The sequence below is a fragment of the Notolepis coatsorum genome (genome assembly GCF_963971535.1).
Source record: "Notolepis coatsorum genome assembly, chromosome: 17".
NCBI classification, from domain to species: Eukaryota; Metazoa; Chordata; class Actinopteri; order Aulopiformes; family Paralepididae; genus Notolepis; species Notolepis coatsorum.
The window spans coordinates 36,867,562-36,894,626 of NC_140181.1; the positions used below are offsets into that span (position 1 = coordinate 36,867,562).

The following is a 27,065-nucleotide window of genomic DNA, read 5'->3' on the forward strand; positions in this document are numbered from 1 at the left end:
CTCATATATAATATACAATATAATTATAAAAATGCACTTTCATAAGAATTCCTCTCCTCTCTTCTTCTCTCCAATCTTCTCTTCTCTTCTCTTCCTCTCATCTCTTCCTGTAGGTATGTAGTAAGAGAGAGAAGCGTCTGTCAGACCCTATCTTAGAGAAGTATATCATCAACGTAGTGTTTGACACCATCAACGCCTTCTTCAGCTCCCCCTTCTCTGAAAACAGCACTTCATTACAGGTCAGTATACTTCACCAGGTTAACCCCTTCACTACTACACTACAAAGGGTTAACACTTTCACTACCACACTACAGAAGGTTAACCGTCTGTAGTGTGGTAGTGAAAGGGTTAATACACTTCACTACAGGTTAATATACTTCACTACAGGTTAATATACTTCATATAATATACTTATACTACATGCATACATACTGTATACATGCATACATACATATACTGTATATATTGAATATAACACATTGTATATTGTTGTGTCTATAGACGCATCACACCATACTGATTCAGCTGCTTCAGTCAAGCGTCAGGCTGCTAGACTGTCCCTGGTTACAACAACAACACAGAGGCCTGGTGGAGACCTGCATCAGAACACTGGCTCTGACTGGTAATACACACACACACACACACACACACACACACACACACACACACACACACACACACACACACACACACACACACACACACACACACACACACACACACACACACACACACACACACACCACACATCCTGCACTCTCTCACACACAAACACACTACAGGTCACTTTAAACCCAAAAGAAAAGGTCACTTTAAAAAACACAACTATGTTATGTTACTAGTTGAATTGAATTGAATTGAAAACCTGTATTTATCCCCGAGGGGAGATTCAGATGTCCATCACAGCATAACAGCAATTTAAAAACAGTTAATGGAAACAGTTCATACATAACATACACTTATTTAGTATGTGTTAAAAACAAGATGGACAAATACATAGGGCTAAAAAAGAGCTAAAATAAGGCTAAAATAGAGCTAAAAGTGGTGAATGGAATAAACAGTTAGTATAGCTAGTATAGTATAGTTATATATAGTATAACTGTATATTGTATAGTATATTGTATAGTGTATATAGGACTCATTACCTTTAATTTGTAAGCTTAGCATTATATTGTATTTTATCTTAGTACATTTTATCATGTCTATTTTATTATCTATTCTATTTTATTCTATTATTTGTGTTAGGGTTTGTAACCGACCCCAAGCGCAACGGCACAGAGAGAGTTGTTTCAGAGTTAGCCAAAAACAAGGGCGTGTTTATTCACAGAGTCACAAGATTGAATTAGGTGGAGAACAGAACAAACGGGGAATCTGGCATGTGAAGAATGTTTGCGGCTCTGCAGATTCTCCCAGAAGGTGATGGTGAGGAATTTGCCTGTGACGTCTGAGCCGCTCTGCAGATCCCCCAAGCATACACTCCAGGTGGAAGCGGAGAGAGAGAGAGAAATCCCAGTTAGCTCAGCGCACAATAGAAACAGAGAGGTGACTGATCCAAACAATAAATCCAAGTGACTTGATCTTCGATGTGATACACACAGTTAGCAGTGTCCAGAGAAAAAACAATAAGGTAATCCAACGTGTAAATCCAACAACAAAAAATAGGTGAGAACAGTATAACAAAAACGGGATCTCTTCGGTGTTTCACAAACACACAAAAACGATTGATCCAAAAAGGACTGTTTCCAAAAACTCACCAGAGCGCAACGCGTAAAGCGGGCAGATAAACGAGGCGTAGCTTCGTACGGGGAATCAGGTTCTCCAACAGGGATACTTCACGAGAGTCCTGGGGAGCAACAGACAGCGACGGGAAAGAAAGGCAGATGCAGGGAATATTCAAAACGATCCAACATCGATATTAGGGAGATCAGGGTATATAAAGCCACGGGGCGCTAATGACAAGCTGTGACAGCTGCGGAATGAAATTGATCATTGCTCCAGAAGCGTGTGGTGGGGAGAGCACCAATCAACACGGCATCTTACAGGAAAGAAGCGTGAGGCGGGAAATGCAATTGATTAACAAAAATACCTTAAAGGAACGGAACGAGTGGGTGGGGAGCGGACAAAACCTCACAGTACCCCCCCCCTCCACGGGAGCCACCCGACCAGGCCGACCCGGCTTGCCCGGATGGGCACGATGGAAGTCGGTGATCAGGCCAGGATCCACGATGAGCTGGCGGGAGACCCAGCTCCGTTCCTCCGGACCGTACCCCTCCCAGTCCACCAGGTACTGGAACCCCCGACCCCGCCGTCGAACGCCCATCAACCGGCGGACCTGCCACTGGGGGTGACCGTCCACCATCTTGGGAGGAGGTGGATCCGGAGCAGGAGGCATCAGGGGACTGAGAGAGACAGGCTTAACCCGGGACACATGGAAAACGGGGTGAATGTGCATGGACGCAGGAAGCTTAAGACGCACCGCCGCCGGACTGAGTACCTTCAGAACCTCGAAAGGTCCGACGAACCGGGGGTTAAGTTTCTTGGCCGAGGACCGAAGTGGGAGGTCCCTCGCGGAAAGCCACACCCTCTGCCCAGGGTGGTACGTCGGCGCAGGAACCCGGCGCCGGTCAGCCCCACGACAGGCGCGCTCTGATGACCGGAGCAGCGCGGTCCTGGCGATCTCCCAGACCCGACGGCACCGGTCGAGGTGGTCCTGTACGGAGGGAACTGCCACCTCCGTCTCCTGTGCAGGGAAAAGAGGGGGTTGGTAGCCCAGGGATACCTCAAAGGGTGAGAGGCCGGTGGCGGAACTGACCATGGAGTTGATGGAGTACTCGACCCAGGGAAGGAAACGGCTCCAAGAAGCTGGTCTCTCGGCAGCCACACACCGAAGAGCAGACTCCACGCTCTGGTTCATCCTCTCCGTTTGTCCGTTAGTCTGGGGATGATAACCAGAGGAAAGACTGACCGTTGCCCCCAATCCCTTGCAAAAAGCCCGCCATACCTGGGAAGTGAACTGGGGCCCCCGGTCCGAGACGACGTCCTGGGGAAAACCATGGAGGCGAAACACGTGGTGTGTCAGGAGGTCCGCCGTCTCGGCCGCCGAGGGAAGTTTGGGAAGGGCCACGAGGTGAACCCCCTTGCTGAACCGATCCACCACGGTCAGAAGGCACATGTTCCCCTGGGAGGAGGGAAGACCTGTGACGAAGTCCAGCGCCACATGTGACCAAGGACGGCTCGGAATGGGAAGCGGCTGTAATAGCCTGGAGGGTGCCTGGTGGGAGGCCTTGCTGCGGGCGCAGACCGCGCAGGCCAGTACGAACTCCTTGACGTCGTTCCTCATGGTGGGCCACCAGAATCGACGAGCCAGGAAGGAGAACGTGCGATGAACGCCCGGGTGGCAGGCGAACCGGCTGGTATGGCCCCACTGGAGGACCCGGGACCGGACCGAGTCAAGGACGAAGAGACGATGAACCGGTACATTGCCTGGAGCGCGATGGAAGCGTAGGGCACGCCTTACCACCCGCTCGATGCCCAAGGTGACGACTCCTACCACCCTGGCCTCCGGGAGGATGGGAGTCGGGTCCTCAGTGGTTGGAGCCCCCTTGGAGTGTAACCGGGACAGGGAGTCGGCCTTCGTGTTGCGGGAACCAGGGCAAAACGTCAGCGAGAAGTCGAACCGACTGAGGAAGCTGGCCCATCTTGCCTGCCGGCCATTGAGGCGCTTGGAAGCACGGATGTACGTCAGGTTCTTGTGGTCCGTCCAAATGGTAAACGGCTCCTCGGCCCCCTCTAGCCAATGACGCCACTCCTCCAAGGCAGCCACAACCGCCAGCAGCTCCCGATTGCCGATGTCATAGTTCCTCTCGGCAGGGAGGAACCGATGCGAGTAGAAGGCGCACGGATGTACCTTCTGGTCCGTTGCCGACCGCTGGGATAAGATAGCTCCCAGTCCAGTATCCGAGGCGTCCACCTCAACGATGAACTGTCTCTTGGGGTCTGGATGGAGCAAGATCGGGGCGGAAGTGAACCTCTTCTTGAGGGAGCGGAACGCAGCACACGCCGCTGGGGACCAGTCGAACGGCAGGGCGGGAGAGGTCAGTCTGGTAAGCGGTTCCGCCACTTGACTGTAGTTCCGGATGAACCTTCGGTAGAAGTTGGCGAACCCGAGGAAGCTCTGTAACTCCTTCCGAGAGGTGGGTTCAGGCCATTCCTCCACGGCCTGGATCTTGCGAGGATCAGCTCGGGTCAAGCCCTTCTCCACGATGAAGCCCAGGTAATCAACGGAGTCGGAGTGGAATCGGCACTTCTCCGCCTTGACGAAGAGCCGATTGTGGAGGAGGCGCTCCAGCACACGGCGGACATGCTGGATGTGTTCCTCGAGGGTCTTGGAGAAGATGAGGATGTCGTCTAGGTATACTACCACAAACTCCTCCAGCATGTCACGAAGGACGTCGTTCATGAGCGCCTGGAATACCGCCGGAGCGTTGGTGAGGCCGAACGGCATCACCAGGTACTCGTAGTGGCCCCTGGGAGTCTTGAAGGTGGTCTTCCATTCATCGCCCTCACGGATACGGACTAGATGGTAGGCACTCCGGAGGTCCAGCTTGGTAAAGACGGTAGCCTGGGTGAGAGGCTCGAAAGTGGAGTTCATGAGAGGTAGAGGATACTTGTTCTTAATGGTGATCTCGTTGAGCTGGCGATAGTCGATGCAGGGTCGAAGGTCCCCGTCCTTCTTCCCAACAAAGAAGAAACCGGCCGCCACAGGAGAGGAGGAAGGCCGAATGAGTCCTGCTTCCAAGGACTCAGAGATGTATTGATCCATCGCCGCCTTCTCCGGGACGGTCAGACTGTAGAGGCGGCTGCCGGGAAGGGGAGCCCCTGAGCGGAGGTCGATGGCACAGTCGTAAGGCCGGTGAGGCGGAAGGGCCTGAGCCCTGGACTTACTGAAAACCTCCATGAGGTCGTGGTACTCGGGGGGTATGGTCGAGAGGTCCGGAGGCGGCTCACCAACGGATCTCCGGGGCGGGGGACAGGACGCCGCCTGAAGACACTGGGCATGACAGGAGGAGCTCCAGCCCTTGATGGTACCGGAGGACCAGGCGATGTGGGGCTCGTGCAGCGCGAGCCAGGGCCGGCCCAGGACTACTGGGACAAGAGGGGATCTGGTGATAAGGAACTGGAGTCTCTCAACGTGGTTACCAGCAATGGTGAGCAGGACAGGGCAGGTGCATTGAGTGATGTCAGCCAGGCGGTGTTGGTCCAATGCGAATACCTCCAATGGCCTCACTAGGTCCTCAAGTGGAATGTTGGCCCGGGTAGCAAACTCGAAGTCTAGGAAACTCTCGTCTGCCCCCGAGTCAATGAGTGCCTCCACCGTGGCCCGTTGGTCCGCCCAGGCCAGGGTGACGCTCATCAGATGGCCAGGTGGTGCACGGCTCTGGGAACGAGAAAAACGGCTCACCAGGATCTCCCGGGGTCCCGGCGAGCCTGGTCTTTTGGCCGGGTGGGGCAGTTGGCGATACGGTGTCCCTCCCGACCGCAGTAGAGGCAAAGGCCGGACCTGAACCTCGCCTCCCGTTCAGCCTGGCTCAGATGAGATCGTCCCAGCTGCATGGGTTCCTCCTCGGGTACCGAACGGGAGGGGAAAAAACCACCAGTCGTGTTGGGAGCAGGGCGACCAGCAGTACCGTCACGAGTACGGGGGGTCCGGAGTACCTCTGGAGGTCCCTGTCGGGTTCTCTCACGTCTTCTCTCCTGGAGGCGTCCGTCGATGCGAATGGCGAGGCTGAACAGGTCCTCGAGGGACTCAGGTTCCTCACGGGTCGCGAGCTGGTCCCTGACTGCGTCGTTGAGCCCCCTCATGAAGGTAAGACGAAGTGCTTGGTCGTTCCAACCGCTCTCCGTAGCCGCCAGTCTGAACTCCAGCACGTAGTCGGTAACCCCGCCGCTGCCCTGCCGGAAGGTACCCAACCGGGCTCCAGGGTCCAGACCACGGGCTGGATGGTGGAAAACCCTGCGGAGCTCAGCCACAAAGTCTGGGTAGGAGAAACAGAAGTCTGCCTCCATTGCCCAGGAGGCAGTGACCCACTGGGCTGCCCGGCCTGAGAGCAAGTTAGTCATGTAGGCCACTTGGGCTCCCCTTGAAGTGAAACAACTGGGTTGATGACGAAAAACCAACTCACATTGCATGATGAATGTGGCACAATCCTCGAAGTTACCGTCGAACAGCCGTGGTTCGGAGAGACGGGGCTCCCGAGGTGCGGGATCGGGAGGCGCGGGGCCTGCCAGGGCTGCGGGTGATGCTCCGGCCAAGGCTCCTGAAGGAAGTGGGGTTACAAGCAAGGTGTTAACGGTATCACTCAGCGTGTGTAAGTGGAGGAGAATACTAGACTGCTGGCTAGCCAGAGCGCCCAGGGACCCCTGAATAGGCAGGACCTGCTCTCGGAGTTCCCGTACAGCAGCCGCAGCCCTGTCTAGCTGTTGGCTGTGTTCCTTGGTTAACTCTATCTGGACTGCCAATGCTGTTCTGACTCTCTCTGTGTCGGCTGGGGTCATCATGGTTGGATCGTAATGTTAGGGTTTGTAACCGACCCCAAGCGCAACGGCACAGAGAGAGTTGTTTCAGAGTTAGCCAAAAACAAGGGCGTGTTTATTCACAGAGTCACAAGATTGAATTAGGTGGAGAACAGAACAAACGGGGAATCTGGCATGTGAAGAATGTTTGCGGCTCTGCAGATTCTCCCAGAAGGTGATGGTGAGGAATTTGCCTGTGACGTCTGAGCCGCTCTGCAGATCCCCCCAGCATACACTCCAGGTGGAAGCGGAGAGAGAGAGAGAAATCCCAGTTAGCTCAGCGCACAATAGAAACAGAGAGGTGACTGATCCAAACAATAAATCCAAGTGACTTGATCTTTGGTGTGATACACACAGTTAGCAGTGTCCAGAGAAAAAACAATAAGGTAATCCAACGTGTAAATCCAACAACAAAAAATAGGTGAGAACAGTATAACAAAAACGGGATCTCTTCGGTGTTTCACAAACACACAAAAACGATTGATCCAAAAAGGACTGTTTCCAAAAACTCACCAGAGCGCAACGCGTAAAGCGGGCAGATAAACGAGGCGTAGCTTCGTACGGGGAATCAGGTTCTCCAACAGGGATACTTCACGAGAGTCCTGGGGAGCAACAGACAGCGACAGGAAAGAAAGGCAGATGCAGGGAATATTCAAAACGATCCAACATCGATATTAGGGAGATCAGGGTATATAAAGCCACGGTGCGCTAATGACAAGCTGTGACAGCTGCGGGATGAAATTGATCATTGCTCCAGAAGCGTGTGGTGGGGAGAGCACCAATCAACACGGCATCTTACAGGAAAGAAGCGTGAGGCGGGAAATGCAATTGATTAACACAAATACCTTAAAGGAACGGAGCGAGTGGGTGGGGAGCGGACAAAACCTCACAATTTGTATTGTTTGCACAATCAAACACCTTGATTTCACTACATGTCTCGGGTATGTATGTGACGAATAAATCTCTTGAATCTTGAACACACACACACACACACACACACGCACACACACACATGGATACATTTGTGCACATTACACTTCCACACACATAAACAATAATCTCATCAATAGCCTACACATTTAATGTTATATACTTCTCGCTCTCTCCCCCTCTCTCTCCCTCTCTATCTCCTTCTCTGTCTCTCCTAGCTAAGAATCGCTCTATCCCTCTTCCTCTGGACCTGGATGCTCAGATCACCTCTATGTTGTCTAGTTCTGCTCTCAGCTCTCTGTCCCGTTCCAACCCACACTATACGTCCTCCTCACGCTCCTCTAGGACTACAGCTCCCAGCAACCCCTGGGACTACAAAAACATCATAGAGAAACTACAGGTAGGACTACAAAAACACCATGGAGAAACTACTGGTAGGACTGCAAAACAAACACCATATAGAAACTACAGGTAGGACTACAAAAACACCATAGAGAAACTACAGGTATGACTACAGCTCCCAGCAACCCTGGGGACTACAAGAACATCATAGATAAATTACAGATAGGACTACAAAAACACAATAGATAAACTAGAGGTAGGACTACAAAAACACCATGGTGAAACTACATGTAGGATAATATTGTTTTCCCAGGGTGTTCAGCTCTATTGAAAAATAATGGACTTCCAGTGATTGGTAGGTTAATAAGAGTTGCTCCCTGTTCATACCCAGTGATCTAGGGTTAGGACATGAACCTATGAAATGTCTTCACAGATAATTCACCTCATGATTCTAGGCAACGAGGACACTGCTGACTTGCCTTTTGTCTTTCAACTTCCTATAAGCTTGTGACATAGTATTTAAGAAGGGATGTATTATCCTTCAGAGTCTGTACATTTTGAAAGAAAAACACCAAGCTCCTTGTTCTGTTTCTTTACACATATCTTTGTTATAAGGATAATGAGCTTAACATGTATGTGCTTATAGATGCATTGTTGCATTGCATTGCATTATTTGGTTTGGGGATAGGGACAGTAGCATATTTATCACAGAGTGCAGCCACAGGAAATTAAGAGATAATGGTGAATAGTAATACAGGTCTGTGTGTCTGTGTGTGTATCTGTGTCTGTGTGTGTCTGTGTCTGCCAGGACATCATCAACACCCTGGAGGAACGGTTGAAGCCACTGGTCAACGCTGAGCTGTCTGTCCTGGTGGATGTCCTGCACCAACCTGAACTACTGTTTCTAGAAGGGACAGATGCCAGGCAGCGCTGTGAATCTGGAGGATTTATATCCAAGTAGGTTAATGACTAATACCGTTATTAACTAGTATTATTCATTAGTTAACCCCTCTTCCTAGAAGGATTTTTATCCAAGTAGGTTAACCTCTTAACATCTTAACCTCTTAAGAAGCCCTAGCCATATAATATATTGCTCCACTTCTACAAGGTCCATTTGCATGTTCGTGGTATCTAGGGACATCTATGGACCTCAAGGAATGTATTCCATGTATCAGAAATATTGTGTCTGTAATGAACCAAAAGGGAATATGTAAGGGATAATGTATACCTACGAGGTCATTGTCGCAAAATAATTGACCAACACAGCGTTCTGGAACACCGAGGCGCAGTGAAGGTCAATTATTTTGCGACAATGACCGAGTATAGCTATACATTGTCCCGCTTATTACAGGGCTAACTTACTGACAATATACGTAATTCATTTTACACCATCGACAAGACGAGATCAAATGCAGACACAGTTGTTCTGTTGCTCCTCTGCCATCGCCGGCAGATGTGTGGACTTGATTGCACCTGATGTAGTGCAGCTGTGCATAATGGTAAAGCTTAGCTTTCGTGACTGCGATCAAAATGCTTGTGATTGGTCAATAGCGCTCTGTTGCCGCTAACAGCGGTCATTATTGCGCGTTGCCCGAGAAATAATTGACCGCTGTTAGGGGCAACCGAGCGCTATTCACCAATCACAATCAAGCATTTTGGCGAATGTTAAAACGCCATGTAATAAAAATTAGTATTATAGTTATTTTTTTCCATCTTTGATGGTGAATAACGCCAATTTTTTATTGACCAGACATGACAAATTTAGAACTGAGTTCATTCACCACCTTCTTGAGTGTACAAAAAAGCTAAGCAAATTAATAAAGGGCAGATGATTTACAGGGGGTTTTGTAGATACAGTGCTGAATTTTGCCACTCGGACACATGCAATTTGAAATTGGAATTTAGAATATAGAATATCAGGCCTATAAATTACCTAATTATGGCCAAGTCATAATTCTATGGATTGGGCCAAATCTCCTCTTTCCAGTGTGCCTGGATTTAGTACCACCAGGCACACAGGGCAGGAAAGACTGTGACAGTACAATGAATGAAATCTACTGTACAGTTACTTTTATATAATGTACTGTACATAGCTCCGCCATTTTCACCAGATTGCGACGCAGATTTTTCCTAGACGTTCACAGAAAGGTAAAGAAACAATATACGTTGTATTTTATGGCAATAACGTTGAGGTTTGAGATATAATCAAATTTTTGTTGTGAGCTGGGTAGTGTAGTTTTATGAAATTTAGATGTCCAGAAGAAGCCCTGGGTCTCCTCGTTCTTAGGACTACAGCGATTTCATAAGTGCTTCTTCTTCTTGCGTCTAAATCGTCCGTTTTCCGGTGCAATGTGCAGAGATTTTTATAAACTCATATTTAGCTAATAACACTTAAGGGCTAGATCCACAAAGAATGGATTGCACGGTGCCAGTTGCACCCTACTTATAATTCATTATGAATTGAAAATGGGGGACCCTGGTGTAAACAAGACGAAAGTCTTTCTCTGGTCTGCATCCCCTTAACAATTGTATGTATTGAGCCTTACTGTATTGTACCTGTAACTGAGGGGTACAATTCCCTGACTGTATTGATAAGTATGGTATTATTAAACCACTACCGCTTGTACTTTAACTTCTGGCCATCCAGTACATGATATAGATATGATGAACACTTTCCCACCTGATGAAACGAAGTCCACACAAATGTATAAATCGAATATTTTATATAGCAAAGGGTATATACAACGTTCACTTAATGACATTTATGATTTGAAATGCACTTGTAAGGCAAATGAGTATTCGTAGGTGTAACTGAGGGGTACAATTCCCTGACTGTATTACTAGATATGATACTTACTACCACTACCTTTGTACTTAATATTCGGCCACCCAGTACTCGGCATAAATATATTATGATGAACACTGTCACGTAGATGAAACGGATCCAACACAAATGTACGAATTAGAAATAGGTCTTTATTTCTACACAGCGATGGTGTGTAGAGCAAGCACTTAATCAAATCAATCACATTTATGAATGGGAATTAGTATGCACTTTTATGGCAAGAGTATTCGTCGGTATATCAATAGAGAATGTCCAATCTCTGAAGGCGCAGGTGGTACATATACGACCTGGAATAGTTAAGGAATAACAGCAATGATACTTTAATGATTATAGACTGGATACACTAGGGGGGTTAATCCGGTCGCTTGTAAGCCGACAGGAGTAGGAAGGGGGGGGGGGTAGAGTCCGGCTGCCTCATCCGGCCAAGGGTATCCCAGGTGAACCCACTGTAGTGCCGTTCAATGCGCCGGCGATCCTTGGACCGCAGATGAAAGCAGATGGACTCTTTGTGGGCCGGCGTCCTCCGGTCCACGGAGGAGAGACGTGAAGCGACCTCGTCTTGCAGAGCGTCTCCTCACCTTGCGTCCTCTCCAGGGGGGGGGGTTCCAACACACGGCAGTGTCGGGGGTCTTTATCCATGGAATAATCAACGTATACAAAGCATAATCCGTGCCTGGGAAGGCGGGCTGTCGTCGGTAGAATAATCCGGTATACAGGTCCACTCGCTCGTCGGCTCTGGGGCTCCTCGGGTGCAATCTCACATGGGGTCGATCATCCTGGATAAACAGCCAGTTTTCTGCCCGAAACGATGGGGTGCTGACTACGGTAGTATTCTCACCGCACGAAGCACTATATATTAACAGACTATTATTAGCTTAATAGACTACGTCCAACTCGACGATATAGTGCCAAATATGACTATTCAAATATTAATATACACGATGTCTCAATACCGATGGTAGGCCGAACTTGGCCTTACTCCCACACGTGGCGTCGCGGGGAGGCTTTACGTCTATCACTCTATTGGAGGGTAAGAAACTGGACTGAAAAGGAAGTCCTACTTTAGTAGCGCAGTATATATACGCACTATGAACAAATAGTCCCATTAGTGGTGCGGTAGCCAGATTCCTACGCGGAACTAGGACTTGTTCGTACATGTTGAGCGGTACGTTTGAACTGGGTCTAGGGGGTATGGCAGCCTGGCACCAAGGTCTCGACCAATAGTAGAATGGAGACTATTATGGGATGTTCAGTAGGCTAGAATGGATATTCAATGCATATTGTACAAGGAATATACAAGGGATATCAAGGAATATTAGAGAATATACAAATACAATTAAATATATATATATAAATAAATATATATATTCGGTTTAATCTGGCCCTTCACAACAGCCACCCCCTGATTGGTCCCAGACCTAATCAGTTAAGCAGAGACAGATTAATCGCGTTGTCTATTTACACATAAGGGTTTGCTGTAGGGGTCAGTCAACTTCACAAAGTCATAGGGTTATAGGGTCATGGTCATCATCGATTGTGTCTGGGAGTCGGGGCAGTTCTATGAGCCTCGCCACGGGACGGGTGTAAGTGCGACCCTGGACAAGCACTTCAGCTGCTCGGACCTTGCCGTCGGCACCGGTGATCACTTTGCTTACGCGGCCGGCCGGCCACATAGCTCTGGGCAGTGATTGATCAATAATCATGACGACTGTTCCTTCTGTCAAATTGTCTCTCTCCTTTACCCACTTCTGGCGGGTCTGTAGAGACGGTAGGTAGTGCAGTAGGAAACTGCTCCAAAACTTGTCGGCTAATACTTGGCTGTACCTCCACATTCGTCGGCCGTTCGCTTCTTCAGGCCGGTACATTGTCTGGGGTAACGCGGGATCTAGCCGCCCCATCAGGAGTGTGTTGGGGTCTGCGGAGATAACAGTGCTCAATCCACAGAACACAGGCTTCTTATTCTCAGCCTCCTCCTGACTGGCTTTCCTCGGGATAGGCGTGGGCCACTCTCCTTCCGGGAGCTTTAGGAATGCTGGGCCGTCACTGTAGACATTGCGACGGGTGAGGTCATCCAGGGGCATTCCCCGGGTGATGACGTCAGCTGGGTTCTGTTTTGTATCAACGTAGCGCCACTCTGTTTCTCCGGTTAACTCTTCGGTTAAGTCTTGAATCTCGGTGACTCTGACTCCCACGAAGACTTTGTACTTGCATGAGTCCGATTTGATCCAGGCGAGTACTGTCGTGGAATCTGACCACAGGATTGTTCTAGACACCGGTATGGTGAGCTCACGTTGGATGAGCGTGGCTAGGTGTGCTCCGGCTAGGGCTGCGCAGAGCTCTAGACGTGGGATAGATTGTTGCTTGCGTGGGGCTATTCTCGAGCGGGCGAGGACAAATGCTGTGTAGATCTCTCCCCCCTTTTCTTGGGCCCGCAAGTAGGCTACTGATCCGTATGCGACCTCTGAGGCGTCACTGAAGACGTGTAAGTCCATTTTACATGTCTCTGGCCTCACCGTGGGTGGGAAGTAGCTTCGGCGCATATTAACGCCTGGGAGTGAGTGGAGCTCCATCTCCCACTCTCTCCAGGTGGATGCAAGGTGTGCGGGAATGGGGTCGTCCCAGCCCTGGTCCTTGTCCCACAATGCTCGTACAATCATTTTTGCCCTGGTGGTGTACGGTAGAATACATCCTAGCGGGTCATATTGTCGGGCGAGTGTTGTGTACACACTCCGTCTGGTGGTCGGCGCCGCCGCCGGCCTTCCCTGGTCCGTAGTCAGGGGCTTGTGTCTGTAGTGAAGCGAATCTGTTTTGAATCGCCACACCAATCCCAGGGTCATCTCCTGGGCTTCTCCCGGGATTGTAGCCATCCAGGTCTCGCTGCTGGCTGCCTTGTCCTCGGAGGAGAGGCTGCGCAGTACTTGCGGATCGCTGCTGGCCCACTGCCTGAGATCAAAGCCGCCTTTGCTCAATGAGGCGCGGAGTTTAATCAGGAGAGCCTCGGCTTCTTCCTGGGTTGAAAGGCTTTGTAGACAGTTGTCTACGTAGAAGCTGTTCTTTACGCTGTGTCGGACCTCTTCGTCCGCTGCTGGGTCCTCTGCTACATGTTTCTGTAGTGCCAATGTAGCACAGCAGGGGCTGCACGTCGTTCCGAAGGGGAGGACTTCCCATTGGTAGATGGCTGGGTGCTCATCTCCTGGCTTCTCTCTCCATAGGAACCGTAACAGGGGCTTGTCCTCCTCTACTAATCTCACCTGCAGGAACATTCCTTTAATGTCCCCGCTGATGGTCACCTTTTCCTGGCGGAAGCGGAGTAGAACGCCGAGTAGGGAGGGGCCGAGTGTGGGACCGGGCAGTAACTCTTTATTCAGATTTTGGGATCCGATCTGGTAGCTGCAGTTAAATACTATGCGGTCTTTACCGTTGTGATGGACCTTGTGGTGAGGCACGTACCACGATTCAGTGGTCTGGTCAGCCTCTTTAATGTCCATCTTTGTGACGTGTCCCGCTGTGATGAGCTTCTCAATCTCAGCGCGGTATACACTCTCTTGGGCGGGGTTCTTGGCTAAGCGCCGCTCCGTGTTCAGCAGGTACCGTTCTGTGGCGTCTGTCTTGGCGTGGAAAGTAGGCATTCCTTCTCGCCGCAGGAGTGGCGTGGCGTATCTCAACACGCCGTTGACCGGGACTCTCTTGGTCCCTGTCTCGAGGAGGTGAATGGCGTAAATGTCATCTTTAGAGCGAATGTCTTTCTTTCCGTTCTTAAAGGGCATTTGTTCCAAGGTCCATAACCGCTCTACGTGTTGCAGGAGTGCGGTTTCTCCCTCTGTGACTCGGGAGTGGAGACATCTAGTGGCTGTACTTCGGTTGAGAGATTTGGCGAGCGGGCCTTGGAGAGTCCATCCCAAACGGGTCTCGACTGCTGCAGGACAGCCTCGGGGTCCGGTATGAACCCGGTCTATCGGGACAATGAGGTCTGCATGGTCGGAGCCTATCAACAGGGTCGGCATAGCATTGTCTATGAGCGGGATCGGTAACTTGCGCAGATGTACATATTTCTCCATCAGCTTGGCGACGGGGTATGTGTACCGCGACAGTCCTATTTCTTGGCTGGTGAAAGCGTCTGTAATCTGGTACCGTCGCTCAGGCTGGCCGCTTGCTGCGATAGAGAATGAGACATTCTCGCCCTTTATCGTCTTCAAATCTCGTCTTATTGTCCGAATTGTCATTTGGGTTTCGCTTCCCCGCAGCCCTAGCTGGGCCGCAGCGGAGGCGAGCAGAAGGGTCTTCTCTGACCCGTCATCGAGGACGGCGTAAGTGTCCAGGACTTTATTCTGGTAGCTTAGTGTCACACGCACTACTTTTAGGAGTACTCGGGCTCCACTGCTGCTGGCGGGATCGATGTACATGACGCTCGCTTTGCTGCTGGATGGTGCGGGTGAAGGGCGCCGTCTGTTACTGTCGTGAAGTATGTCCAGATGGGCTCCATCGCACTTGGTGCACCCTTTCTTTAAGCGGCATTCGGCTGCCATGTGTGAGCGCGCACAGCGAAAACAGCGCTTGTTGGACTTTATCCATTGACTTGCTTCCTCCGCGTTCAGCTTGGGGAAGGAGTCACATTGCGCTAGCCAGTGTTCTTTCTCACAGTAGGGGCACACTATCTTCCACTTCTCCGTTCTGGAGGGGGTACTGTGGCTCCTGCTGCTCGGTACTGACTCCGATTGGTGCATCACAGTCACCGATCTTCTTCCATCATTTAGTCGTCTGGTTCCTTCTCTGGAGCCAGGGGTGCTCCGTCCGAATGTATCTAGCCGTAGGCTGCTGACTTCTCTCGCCAGGAAGTCTGCTAGATCGAGGAGGTTCGGTTCGGGGCCATTCGGGTCTCGGTGGTCTCTCTGCCGCCTAAAACGCTCCTGTCGAGCGGGCGGCAGCTTCTCCAAGATCCTTTCCACATTTGAGTTGGCGTAAAGTTCATGCCTCCCCTTCTCTCTCTGCGCTCCCAACATCCCTACCAGGGACTGCACTCTGATGGACAGGTCGTCCAGTGCTCGATTGTCTATTGCTGGGGGTAAGCGGTCGATGTGTCGGATCTCCTGGATCACGTAATCCCATATGCGCCCATACCTCTGGTCCAATGCTACCAGCGCTGCTGTGTATGGGGTGGTGGAAGTCGCGTAGGCGAGCGCTATATTATGTGCGCGGGGTACCTTTAAGTGCTTCAGTAGGATGGCGTATTTGTGGCGTTCATCCAATACATCCACCAACATGGTCTCCAGACACATGCGGAGTTCTGTATACTGGGCCCGGTTCTCTTGGGTGAAGTCGGGTACCATAGGCGTGCCAATGTATGACGCTGACTGTGGATACATCGGCGAGCGTTGGGGGAGAGGCCTCCTAGGCGAGTCTCCTCCCGCTCCTTGGTATGGGCTGGTACCGGCAGTGTACCATGGCCCGCTTGTCCAGGTGCTGTTCCGCGGTGCGGGTCGTGCGTCGTGCTCACCCGGGTATAGAGTCGGGGGTCTGTAGCGCAGCTCCGCAGGAGTATAGCCTGGGCTGTACCGGACCTCCTGGTCCGGTAGAGTACTGTGCTGTCGTCGGGCGTGGTTCTCCTCCTCTTCCTCTTCGTCTTCAGTTAGGTCATCCAGTGCTTGTAGTCTCTGGTTTAGCCTCTCCACAGGATATGCTGCTTCTTCCCGGTTGCTAGGTCTCGCTTGGACCGGTGGGGGGAGGTGGTCTGTGGGGGGTATAGACCTCGTCTGTTGGTCAAGTTCAGGGTTGTTTACTCGGCTAGGGGATGCCGCCCTGGAGGTGTGTCTAGACGAGTTCCTGGAGCCTCTGGCGGAGGGAGAGGGTGTTGTCCGTCTGATCAGCTGTTCTATTAGTTGCGCTTGCTGTCTGTCGCGCTCTGCGTCCCGTAGAGCACCAGCAGCTGCTCGCTGGCTGTCTGCTCGGTCTCGGGCCACATTCTCTTCCCTCTGAATGCGTCTTATTTCTAGACGTATATGCTCTTCTTCGCTCCGCTGCTGGATCTGCAGTCGGTCGCGTTCAGCAGCGGCGTTCAGGCTGATGAGGAAGGCCTGCTGTAGGGTCCTCTCTGCCTCGCTGGGGGAAGGCGGTTGTATAGGGGAGCCTTCCCTCGGGGTACTCCTTGCGGAGCCTTGGAGCTCTATCTCCACGGTGCTCTCCCCGTCTTCTTCCTTGCCGAGTTCTCTCTCGGTAGCGTTGTATTCCTCCCGGGACTCATCGGGGACTACTTCTTCAGTACTGGCGGGGTGTGAAGTCATGTCTGGTTCCCACTGGTCCCCACCGTGAACTTGGTCAGTTACATTAGAGCCCGTAGGGGCCTCTATGGTCGGGGTAGTCTGGGCGTTGGGGTTAGACATACTTTTACTTTCTAGTTTTACCGCGTTTACTGTTAGTAGAAGACTAGGTTGTTGACTGACAGCGTAAGCCTCTAAGTACTGAGGGAGCCGTCGTTCGCGCTGCGGGCGTTGGTTAGGAGGATCGTTTCGTGGAGTGTTCATCATAGGCCATTTCAATATTAATAACACTATATTAATATTACACTAATTACCATCCGGCTCGAAGGACCAATTGTAACTGAGGGGTACAATTCCCTGACTGTATTACTAGATATGATACTTACTACCACTACCTTTGTACTTAATATTCGGCCACCCAGTACTCGGCATAAATATATTATGATGAACACTGTCACGTAGATGAAACGGATCCAACACAAATGTACGAATTAGAAATAGGTCTTTATTTCTACACAGCGATGGTGTGTAGAGCAAGCACTTAATCAAATCAATCACATTTATGAATGGGAATTAGTATGCACTTTTATGGCAAGAGTATTCGTCGGTATATCAATAGAGAATGTCCAATCTCTGAAGGCGCAGGTGGTACATATACGACCTGGAATAGTTAAGGAATAACAGCAATGATACTTTAATGATTATAGACTGGATACACTAGGGGGGTTAATCCGGTCGCTTGTAAGCCGACAGGAGTAGGAAGGGGGGGGGGTAGAGTCCGGCTGCCTCATCCGGCCAAGGGTATCCCAGGTGAACCCACTGTAGTGCCGTTCAATGCGCCGGCGATCCTTGGACCGCAGATGAAAGCAGATGGACTCTTTGTGGGCCGGCGTCCTCCGGTCCACGGAGGAGAGACGTGAAGCGACCTCGTCTTGCAGAGCGTCTCCTCACCTTGCGTCCTCTCCAGGGGGGGGGGTTCCAACACACGGCAGTGTCGGGGGTCTTTATCCATGGAATAATCAACGTATACAAAGCATAATCCGTGCCTGGGAAGGCGGGCTGTCGTCGGTAGAATAATCCGGTATACAGGTCCACTCGCTCGTCGGCTCTGGGGCTCCTCGGGTGCAATCTCACATGGGGTCGATCATCCTGGATAAACAGCCAGTTTTCTGCCCGAAACGATGGGGTGCTGACTACGGTAGTATTCTCACCGCACGAAGCACTATATATTAACAGACTATTATTAGCTTAATAGACTACGTCCAACTCGACGATATAGTGCCAAATATGACTATTCAAATATTAATATACACGATGTCTCAATACCGATGGTAGGCCGAACTTGGCCTTACTCCCACACGTGGCGTCGCGGGGAGGCTTTACGTCTATCACTCTATTGGAGGGTAAGAAACTGGACTGAAAAGGAAGTCCTACTTTAGTAGCGCAGTATATATACGCACTATGAACAAATAGTCCCATTAGTGGTGCGGTAGCCAGATTCCTACGCGGAACTAGGACTTGTTCGTACATGTTGAGCGGTACGTTTGAACTGGGTCTAGGGGGTATGGCAGCCTGGAACCAAGGTCTCGACCAATAGTAGAATGGAGACTATTATGGGATGTTCAGTAGGCTAGAATGGATATTCAATGCATATTGTACAAGGAATATACAAGGGATATCAAGGAATATTAGAGAATATACAAATACAATTAAATATATATATATAAATAAATATATATATTCGGTTTAATCTGGCCCTTCACAACAGTAGGTAAATCAACATTGAATGTCCAATCTCTGGTTACGCAGGGAGCAAGTATACAACCTGGTTCTTTAGGGAACTATAGCAATGGTACTTAAATGATTATAGCTGGATACACTAAAGGGGGGGTCCCGCTGGTTGTAAGACAGTAGGGGGGGGGGGTTAGGAGAGCCGCTGGCGGTATCCCATCTGGCCGACGATTTCTTGGGAGAATTCAGAGTGCTGAACACGGTGCCCACAGAACCTCGGTCCGCAGATGAATACAGCTGGGCCCTCTGGTGGACGGTAGCTGCCGGTCCACAACGAAGAGACGTGAGGCGACCTCACTCGGGTAGAGCGCCGTCTCACCTGGACTCCTCTCGGGGGGGTAGTTCCAACACTCAGCAGTGTTGGCCGTTATCCATGGCATAATCAAAGCACCCAAAGCACGTAGATAATCCAAGCCGTGGAAGGCTCGCCGTCGTCCGGGTAAAGTAATCCAATGTACAGGTCCACTCGTCCTGGCCCGGAGCTCCTCGGATGCAAGCACCACACGTGGTCTGCCCAGCCTGGTTAAGACTCCAGATAACGTCAGGAACGATGGGGGTACTGCTCACTTTATAACTCTAACCGAACGATGCACCATACATAATAGACTATTATTAACTTAATAGAAATACGTCCCACTCGACGGTATAGTGCCAAACTATGACAATTCAACTATTAATCCACACGATGTCTCAATGCCTATTCTGAGGCCAAGTAGGCCTTACTGCACCACACGTGCGTCGTGGGTGAGGCTTCGCGTCTGTTACTAGGTTGGAGGGTAAAGGACTAATGGACTAAAAAAAAGTTCTACTTTACTTGCGCCATATATATATGCGCTGTGAACAAATAGTACCATTCGTATTTCGCCAGACGTATTCCTACGCGGAACCGGGCTTGTAACGACATGTTCGTCGGCACGATTGAACTTGAACCAAGGGGCTTGGCTGCTGGCGCCAGGTTCTCGTCCAATGGTAGAATGAAACTATTATGGGCTGTTAGTAGACTAAAGGGATATTCAGTGTATATTGTACAAGGAATATACAGGGGATATCAACGATATACAAATACTATTAAATATATATCCATAAATAAATATATATATTCAGTTTAATCTGATCCTTCACAACAGCCGCCCCCTAATTAGTCCCACCTAATTAGCTAAGCAGAGACAGATTAACCGCACTGTCTACCACTCAAGGTCCGCTGTAAGGGTCAGTCAACTCACAAAGTCATGGGGTCATGGTCGTCATCGATAGTGTCTGGGAGTCTGGGCAGTTCTATTAGCCTCGCCACGGGTCGTGTGTAAGTTCGCCCTTGGACGAGCACTTCAGCTGCTCGGACCTTGCCATCGGCACCGGTGATCACTTTGCTTACGCGGCCAGCCGGCCACATAGCTCTGGGTAGTGACTGGTCGATAATCATGACGACTGTTCCTTCTGTCAAATTGTCTCTCTCTTTTACCCACTTCTGGCGGGTCTGTAGAGACGGTAGGTAGTGGAGTAGGAAGCTGTTCCAAAACTTGTCAGCTAGTACTTGACTGTACCTCCACATTCTTCGGCCGTTCGCTTCTTCAGGCCTGTACATTGTCTGGGGTAGCGCGGGGTCTAGCCGCCCCATCAAGAGTGTGTTGGGGGTGACTGGGTCGACATCTGCTACATCACTGGAGACGTAGCCGAGGGGCTTGGAGTTCAATACTCCCTCGATCTCCGTGAGGACTGTCATTAGGACTTCCTCCGCCACAGTCTGGGCCCCAAGCACGGCGTACAGGGCTGTCTTTATAGAACGTACTTCTCGTTCCCAGGTTCCACCGAAGTGGGGTGCGTTCGGGGGATTAAACTGGAAGTCAATCTGGGATGGAGCGAGGTGGGTCTTAAGTTCTGGGCCCATAGCTTGGAAGCTCTCTCTCAGCTCTCTTTCTCCGCCTTTGAAGTTTGTCCCGTGATCAGACAACAATGTAGACGGTTTTCCTTTCCGTGATGTGAATCTTCGGAAGGCCATAAGGAATGAGTCTGTGCTCATGGTCGGAAGGAGTTCGATGTGTATCGCTCTGGTGGTCATGCATTTGAATACAATACCCCACCGCTTCTCGGTTCCTCTTCCTCTCTTTATATACAACGGGCCAAAACAGTCCATGCCTGTGGAGTGGAATGGCTTGTCGCCGAGTCGGAGGCGACAGGGGGGTAGGTCAGCCATCCGGGGTATGCTGGGCTGCGCGCGCCACTTTCGGCAGTCTAGACAGGTTCGCTGGAAGCGTCGCACCGCTTCTCTTCCTTGAAGTATCCAATAGCGACGTCTGATCTCCGCGAAGACTCTCTCTGCTCCTGCGTGGTGTACGTCCTCGTCGTATTTCTTTATGATCAGCTCTGTGACCTTGTGTCGGCTGTTCAAGACTATCGGGTACTTAATGTCATCCGGTAGATCGGGGGCTCTCCGCAGACGACCACCCACTCTGATGAGATTATGGGCGTCGCTCTCGGGTGCCAGGTGGAGCAGTCTGCTGTCTGATGGGACGGGCTTTCCTCCCTGTAGACAGTCTAGCTCGTCGGGGAACGAGTCTCTCTGGGCTCGTTGTAGTAGAAGAAGTTCTGCTTCTTCGTAGTCAGCTGCTGAAATGTCGGCAGTGGACTGAATCTCTGGGTGGTGCCACAGGAATGTCTTTAGCTGCGCACTCTGTAGGGTAATGCAATCATCTATGTTGGGGTCTGTGGAGGCGACTGTGCTCAGCCCACAGAACATAGGTTTCTTGTTCTCAGCCTCCTCTTTACTTGCTTCCCGTGGGGTGGGCGTAGGCCACTCTTCTTCCGGGAGCTTGAGGAATTCTGGTCCGTCGCTGTAGATGTTGCGACGGGTGAGGTCATCCAGGGACATTCCCCGGGTGATGACGTCAGCTGGGTTGTGTTTGGTGTCCACATACCGCCAGCTCGCTGCTTCTGTTAACTCTTGAATCTCGGTGACTCTGACTCCCACGAAGACCTTGTATCTGCATGAATCAGACTTGATCCATGTGAGTACTGTCGTGGAATCTGACCACAAGATTGTTCTGTGCACCGGAATGGTGAGTTCACGTTGGATTAACGTGGCTAGATGCGCTCCTGCTAGGGCTGCGCAGAGCTCTAGACGCGGGATAGATTGTTGCTTTCGTGGGGCTATTCTTGAGCGAGCCAGGATGAAAGCAGTGTGTATCTCTCCTCCCTTCTCTTGGGCACGCAAGTAGGCCACCGATCCATAGGCTACTTCGGAGGCGTCACTGAAGACGTGTAGATCCATCTTGCATGTCTCTGGCCTCACTGTGGGTGGGAAGTAGCTGCGGCGTATATTGACGCCTGGGAGTGAGCGGAGTTCCGTCTCCCACTCTCTCCATGTGGAGGCAAGGTGTGCGGGTATTGGGTCGTCCCAGCCCTGGTCCTTGTCCCATAGTGCTCGTACAATCATCTTTGCCCTGGTGGTGTAAGGTAGAATACATCCCAACGGGTCATATTGTCTGGCGAGTGTTCTGTACACACTCCGTCTGGTGGTTGGTGTGGCAATGTATGACGCCGTGGATGGCTGATACATCGGCGAGCGTTGGGGGGGAGGCCTCCTAGGCGAGTCTCCTCTTGCGCCTCTCTGTGGGCTGGTACCGGCAGGGTACCATGGCCCGCTGGTCCAGGTGCTATTCCTCGGGGCTGGTCGTGCGTCATGCTCACCCGTGAATAGAGTCGGGGGTCTGTAGCGCAGCGCTGCGGGGGTATAGCCTGGGCTGTACTGGACCTCCTGGTCCGGTGGAGTACTGTGCTGTCGTCGGACTTGGTTCTCCTCCTCTCCCTCTTCTTCTTCTATCAGGTCCTCTAGATCCTGTAGTCGTTTATTTAGCTTCTCCGCAGTGTATGCCGCTCCTTCCTTGTAGCTGGGTCTCGCTTGGACCGGTCGGGGAAGGGGGTCTGCGGGGGGTATAGGCTTGGTCAAGTTCAGGGTTGCTTGCTCGGTTAGGAGACGCTGCCCTTGACTGTTGTCTCGACGAGTTCCTTGAACCCCTGGCGGAGGGAGAGGGTGTTGCCTTGAGGATCAGCTGCTCCATTAGTTGCGCTTGTAGCTTGTCGCGCTCGGCTTCGCGCTTGGTGAGATCTGCTTCTCTTTGGGCACCGGCAGCGGCGCGCTGTGCGTCGGCCCGGTCTCTTGCCATATTCTCTTCCGTCTGAAGGCGTCTCATCTCCAGGCGTATGCGCTCTTCTTCGCTCCATTGCTGCGCTTGGAGTTGTTCGCGCTCGATAAGCATCTGTGCTTGGAGTCGATCGCGTTCACCCTGAAGTCGATCGCGTTCGGTAGCGGCTGTCAGGCTGACGAGGAACGCCTGTGATAGCATCCTCTCCGCTTCGCTGGGGGAAGACGGTTGTAGAGGTGAGCCGCTCCTGGGTGAGCCGCTCCTGGCTGTACTCGTTGGGGAGTCCTGGCGCTCTATTTCCTCGGCGCTCTCCTCCTCTTCTTCCGTGCAGAGTTCTCTCTCTGTAGGGTTGTCTTCCTCCCGGGGCTGGTCGGGGACTACTTCTTCGGTATTGGCGGGGGGTAAAGGCATGTCAGCTCCCTCCTGGTCCCCACCGTGAGCTTGGTCAGTTACATTAGAACCCACTAGGGCCTCTGTGGTCGGGGAAACCTGGTCGTTAAGGTCAGACATAATTTTACTTTCTACTTTTACCGCGTTTACCGTTTGTCGAAGGCTAGGTAGTTGACTGACAGCGTAATCCTCTAAGTACTGAGGTGGCTGTCGTCTGCGCTGCGGGCGTTCTACGTTAGGAGGACCGTTTCGTGGAGTGTTCATCATAGGCCATTTCAATATTAATAACACTATATTAATATTACACTAGTTACCCTCCGGCTCGAAGGACCAATTGTAACTGAGGGGTACAATTCCCTGACTGTATTGATAAGTATGGTATTATTAAACCACTACCGCTTGTACTTTAACTTCTGGCCATCCAGTACATGATATAGATATGATGAACACTTTCCCACCTGATGAAACGAAGTCCACACAAATGTATAAATCGAATATTTTATATAGCAAAGGGTATATACAACGTTCACTTAATGACATTTATGATTTGAAATGCACTTGTAAGGCAAATGAGTATTCGTAGGTAAATCAACATTGAATGTCCAATCTCTGGTTACGCACGGAGCAAGTATACAACCTGGTTCTTTAGGGAACTATAGCAATGGTACTTAAATGATTATAGCTGGATACACTAAAGGGGGGGGGTCCCGCTGGTTGTAAGACAGTAGGGGGGGGGGGGTTAGGAGAGCCGCTGGCGGTATCCCATCTGGCCGACGATTTCTTGGGAGAATTCAGAGTGCTGAACACGGTGCCCACAGAACCTCGGTCCGCAGATGAATACAGCTGGGCCCTCTGGTGGACGGTAGCTGCCGGTCCACAACGAAGAGACGTGAGGCGACCTCACTCGGGTAGAGCGCCGTCTCACCTGGACTCCTCTCGGGGGGGTAGTTCCAACACTCAGCAGTGTTGGCCGTTATCCATGGCATAATCAAAGCACCCAAAGCACGTAGATAATCCAAGCCGTGGAAGGCTCGCCGTCGTCCGGGTAAAGTAATCCAATGTACAGGTCCACTCGTCCTGGCCCGGAGCTCCTCGGATGCAAGCACCACACGTGGTCTGCCCAGCCTGGTTAAGACTCCAGATAACGTCAGGAACGATGGGGGTACTGCTCACTTTATAACTCTAACCGAACGATGCACCATACATAATAGACTATTATTAACTTAATAGAAATACGTCCCACTCGACGGTATAGTGCCAAACTATGACAATTCAACTATTAATCCACACGATGTCTCAATGCCTATTCTGAGGCCAAGTAGGCCTTACTGCACCACACGTGCGTCGTGGGTGAGGCTTCGCGTCTGTTACTAGGTTGGAGGGTAAAGGACTAATGGACTAAAAAAAAGTTCTACTTTACTTGCGCCATATATATATGCGCTGTGAACAAATAGTACCATTCGTATTTCGCCAGACGTATTCCTACGCGGAACCGGGCTTGTAACGACATGTTCGTCGGCACGATTGAACTTGAACCAAGGGGCTTGGCTGCTGGCGCCAGGTTCTCGTCCAATGGTAGAATGAAACTATTATGGGCTGTTAGTAGACTAAAGGGATATTCAGTGTATATTGTACAAGGAATATACAGGGGATATCAACGATATACAAATACTATTAAATATATATCCATAAATAAATATATATATTCAGTTTAATCTGATCCTTCACAACAGTACCCATTCTGCAATCTGTTAATAACATTTTCAATCAATCAAATTTGATTGATTGAAACTTTTATTAACAGATTCTCTTTGGATTTTTAACTCTAGCTTGTGTAGGGACGAAACGCCAATCGATTTAACGTTATTAGCTTAGCGCCTTATAAATAGCTTTGCAGGAATTATCCCAGATCATTCCGATATAACACTCATATTCACCACGGTATAAAACGGGAACATATTGATGAAAAAAAATTGTCTTTATGGCATATTGAACGGAAGGTTCATACTGTCAATTGACAATGACATTGGATCCATAGCTATAACATAAAATATAGATTTAGCTCTACAAACAACGTGACACACAGTGAACATTTGTAATTTAAAGGTGGCCTTCCTAGAGTGGGGCCCATCTAATGGCTGGCCGGGAATGTGTTAAGGTAGATAAAGATTTTTTTTTTTAAATAAATGCAATTCATTTGCTATTAATCGCGAGTTAACTATGGACAATCATGCGATTAATCAGATTAAATATTTGTATCGATTGACAGCACTAGTAATAATATAACGTATAATACAATATCATATGTATTTATTAATTAAATGCAATTAATGCTCTTCTTCCCTTCTGTACCTATCGAACATTTTATAATTTTTGAATTGATTTATGTTTTCACAATATTTTAGTTCATCCTCTAACCCATTCCACAGGGTGGCTCTGTAAGAGGAGATACACATTATTTTCAGGTTTGTTTTCATCACAGGTTTTTTTAAGTTCAATGGTCCTCTAAATGTTTCTTACATTTACAGATAATTGATTATATCTTGCTTTGTACATAACTTGCAGAGTTTTAAAGTTTGCCATATCAATGAACTTCAAAAGATGTGATTGTAGAAACAGTGTGTGTGTGGTCCCGGTATCCTGCATTGTTTATTACTCTTATTGCTCTTTTTTGTAGGATAATCAATGAATTTATGGTTGTTTTTGTATGTGTTACCCCATACCTCTGTGCAGTAATGCAGGTAAGGCAAGATCATTGCACAGTACAGAATGTCTGTTTTTATCTTTTGGACTTAAAATCATTGGTAAACAAACATAGTGCTGACAATATACACTTTGATTGCTGTTATGAAAGGGTTAGGGTCTTTACTCTTGGCTACATTTGAAAAAGAAACGCAACATCACTTAATACGGACCGTATTGATTGACGTGAAATAAATCCTGTACCGGTACCGGGCTGATCGGGCTTAAGAGGTTAATAATGGATAACTAACTTGTTAAATTACGCTATTATGTGTGTGTGTGTGTGTGTGTGTGTGTGTGTGTGTGTGTGTGTGTGTGTGTGTGTGTGTGTGTGTGTGTGTGTGTGTGTGTGTGTGTGTGTGCAGGCTGATCCAGCACACCAAAGCTCTGATGTCATCGGAGGAGAAGTTGTGCATCAAGGTTCTGAGAACACTGCAGGAGATGCTCATCAGAACACTGGACTTTGACGACAAGGTTAGTGGAAATACCTTCTAACTATTTAACCATTCATGCTAACTAAATTACTTGACAGATTAGCTGGTACAGACATGTTTCTGTTTTTTTCTTTCTCTCTTTTTTTTCATTTAGTATTTTTACAGACTGGGAAGCGGTCTTCTTATGTTCAATATTCATTGATGTGTTTCTATTGCTAAACAAAATAAATGCGTGGAGAAACTTAGTGAGGCAGCCTCAGCACACACACACACACACACGTACTGTATACGTGCAAAATGAATCGTTCCAACAAAGTAGGCTTCTATTATTCAAATGACTTGTATCGTTGGAAGCGGACACTCGTTGGCTACAACGAGGCATGGAATTGGTCGAGTGAGGTGGCGTTTGAACGGCGGCATTCGAACGGTATATTATATGTTCGGCGAAAAATGCAGCCCAGAGCCGGTAGACACTGGCAAAATGCTGTGATGTGCGTGCATGGGCATAAGGGCCAGATTTCGGGCCGGTGTGTGGTAAGAGGTTAAGGAATGCTGGCCATCCTTGGATGTGTGGATGTGCCAGTCATTCCCTGTAAATCTGTCAAGGTTGTCTTTCTACCAGGCT

The 27,065-nt window shown here is 49.8% G+C and overlaps 1 protein-coding gene across 1 annotated transcript in view; it reads left to right on the forward strand.

Moving 5' to 3' along the window:
- Positions 1-27,065, forward strand: part of LOC311244008 (inositol 1,4,5-trisphosphate-gated calcium channel ITPR3-like) — a 122,329-nt gene that overhangs the window by 27,602 nt on the left and 67,662 nt on the right. The window contains exons 17-21 of the mRNA XM_084333417.1: positions 114-239; positions 502-622; positions 7,722-7,903; positions 8,654-8,802; positions 26,372-26,480. Coding sequence (XP_084189543.1) covers positions 114-239; positions 502-622; positions 7,722-7,903; positions 8,654-8,802; positions 26,372-26,480 — 687 coding nt within the window. The remainder of the gene's footprint in view (positions 1-113; positions 240-501; positions 623-7,721; positions 7,904-8,653; positions 8,803-26,371; positions 26,481-27,065) is intronic.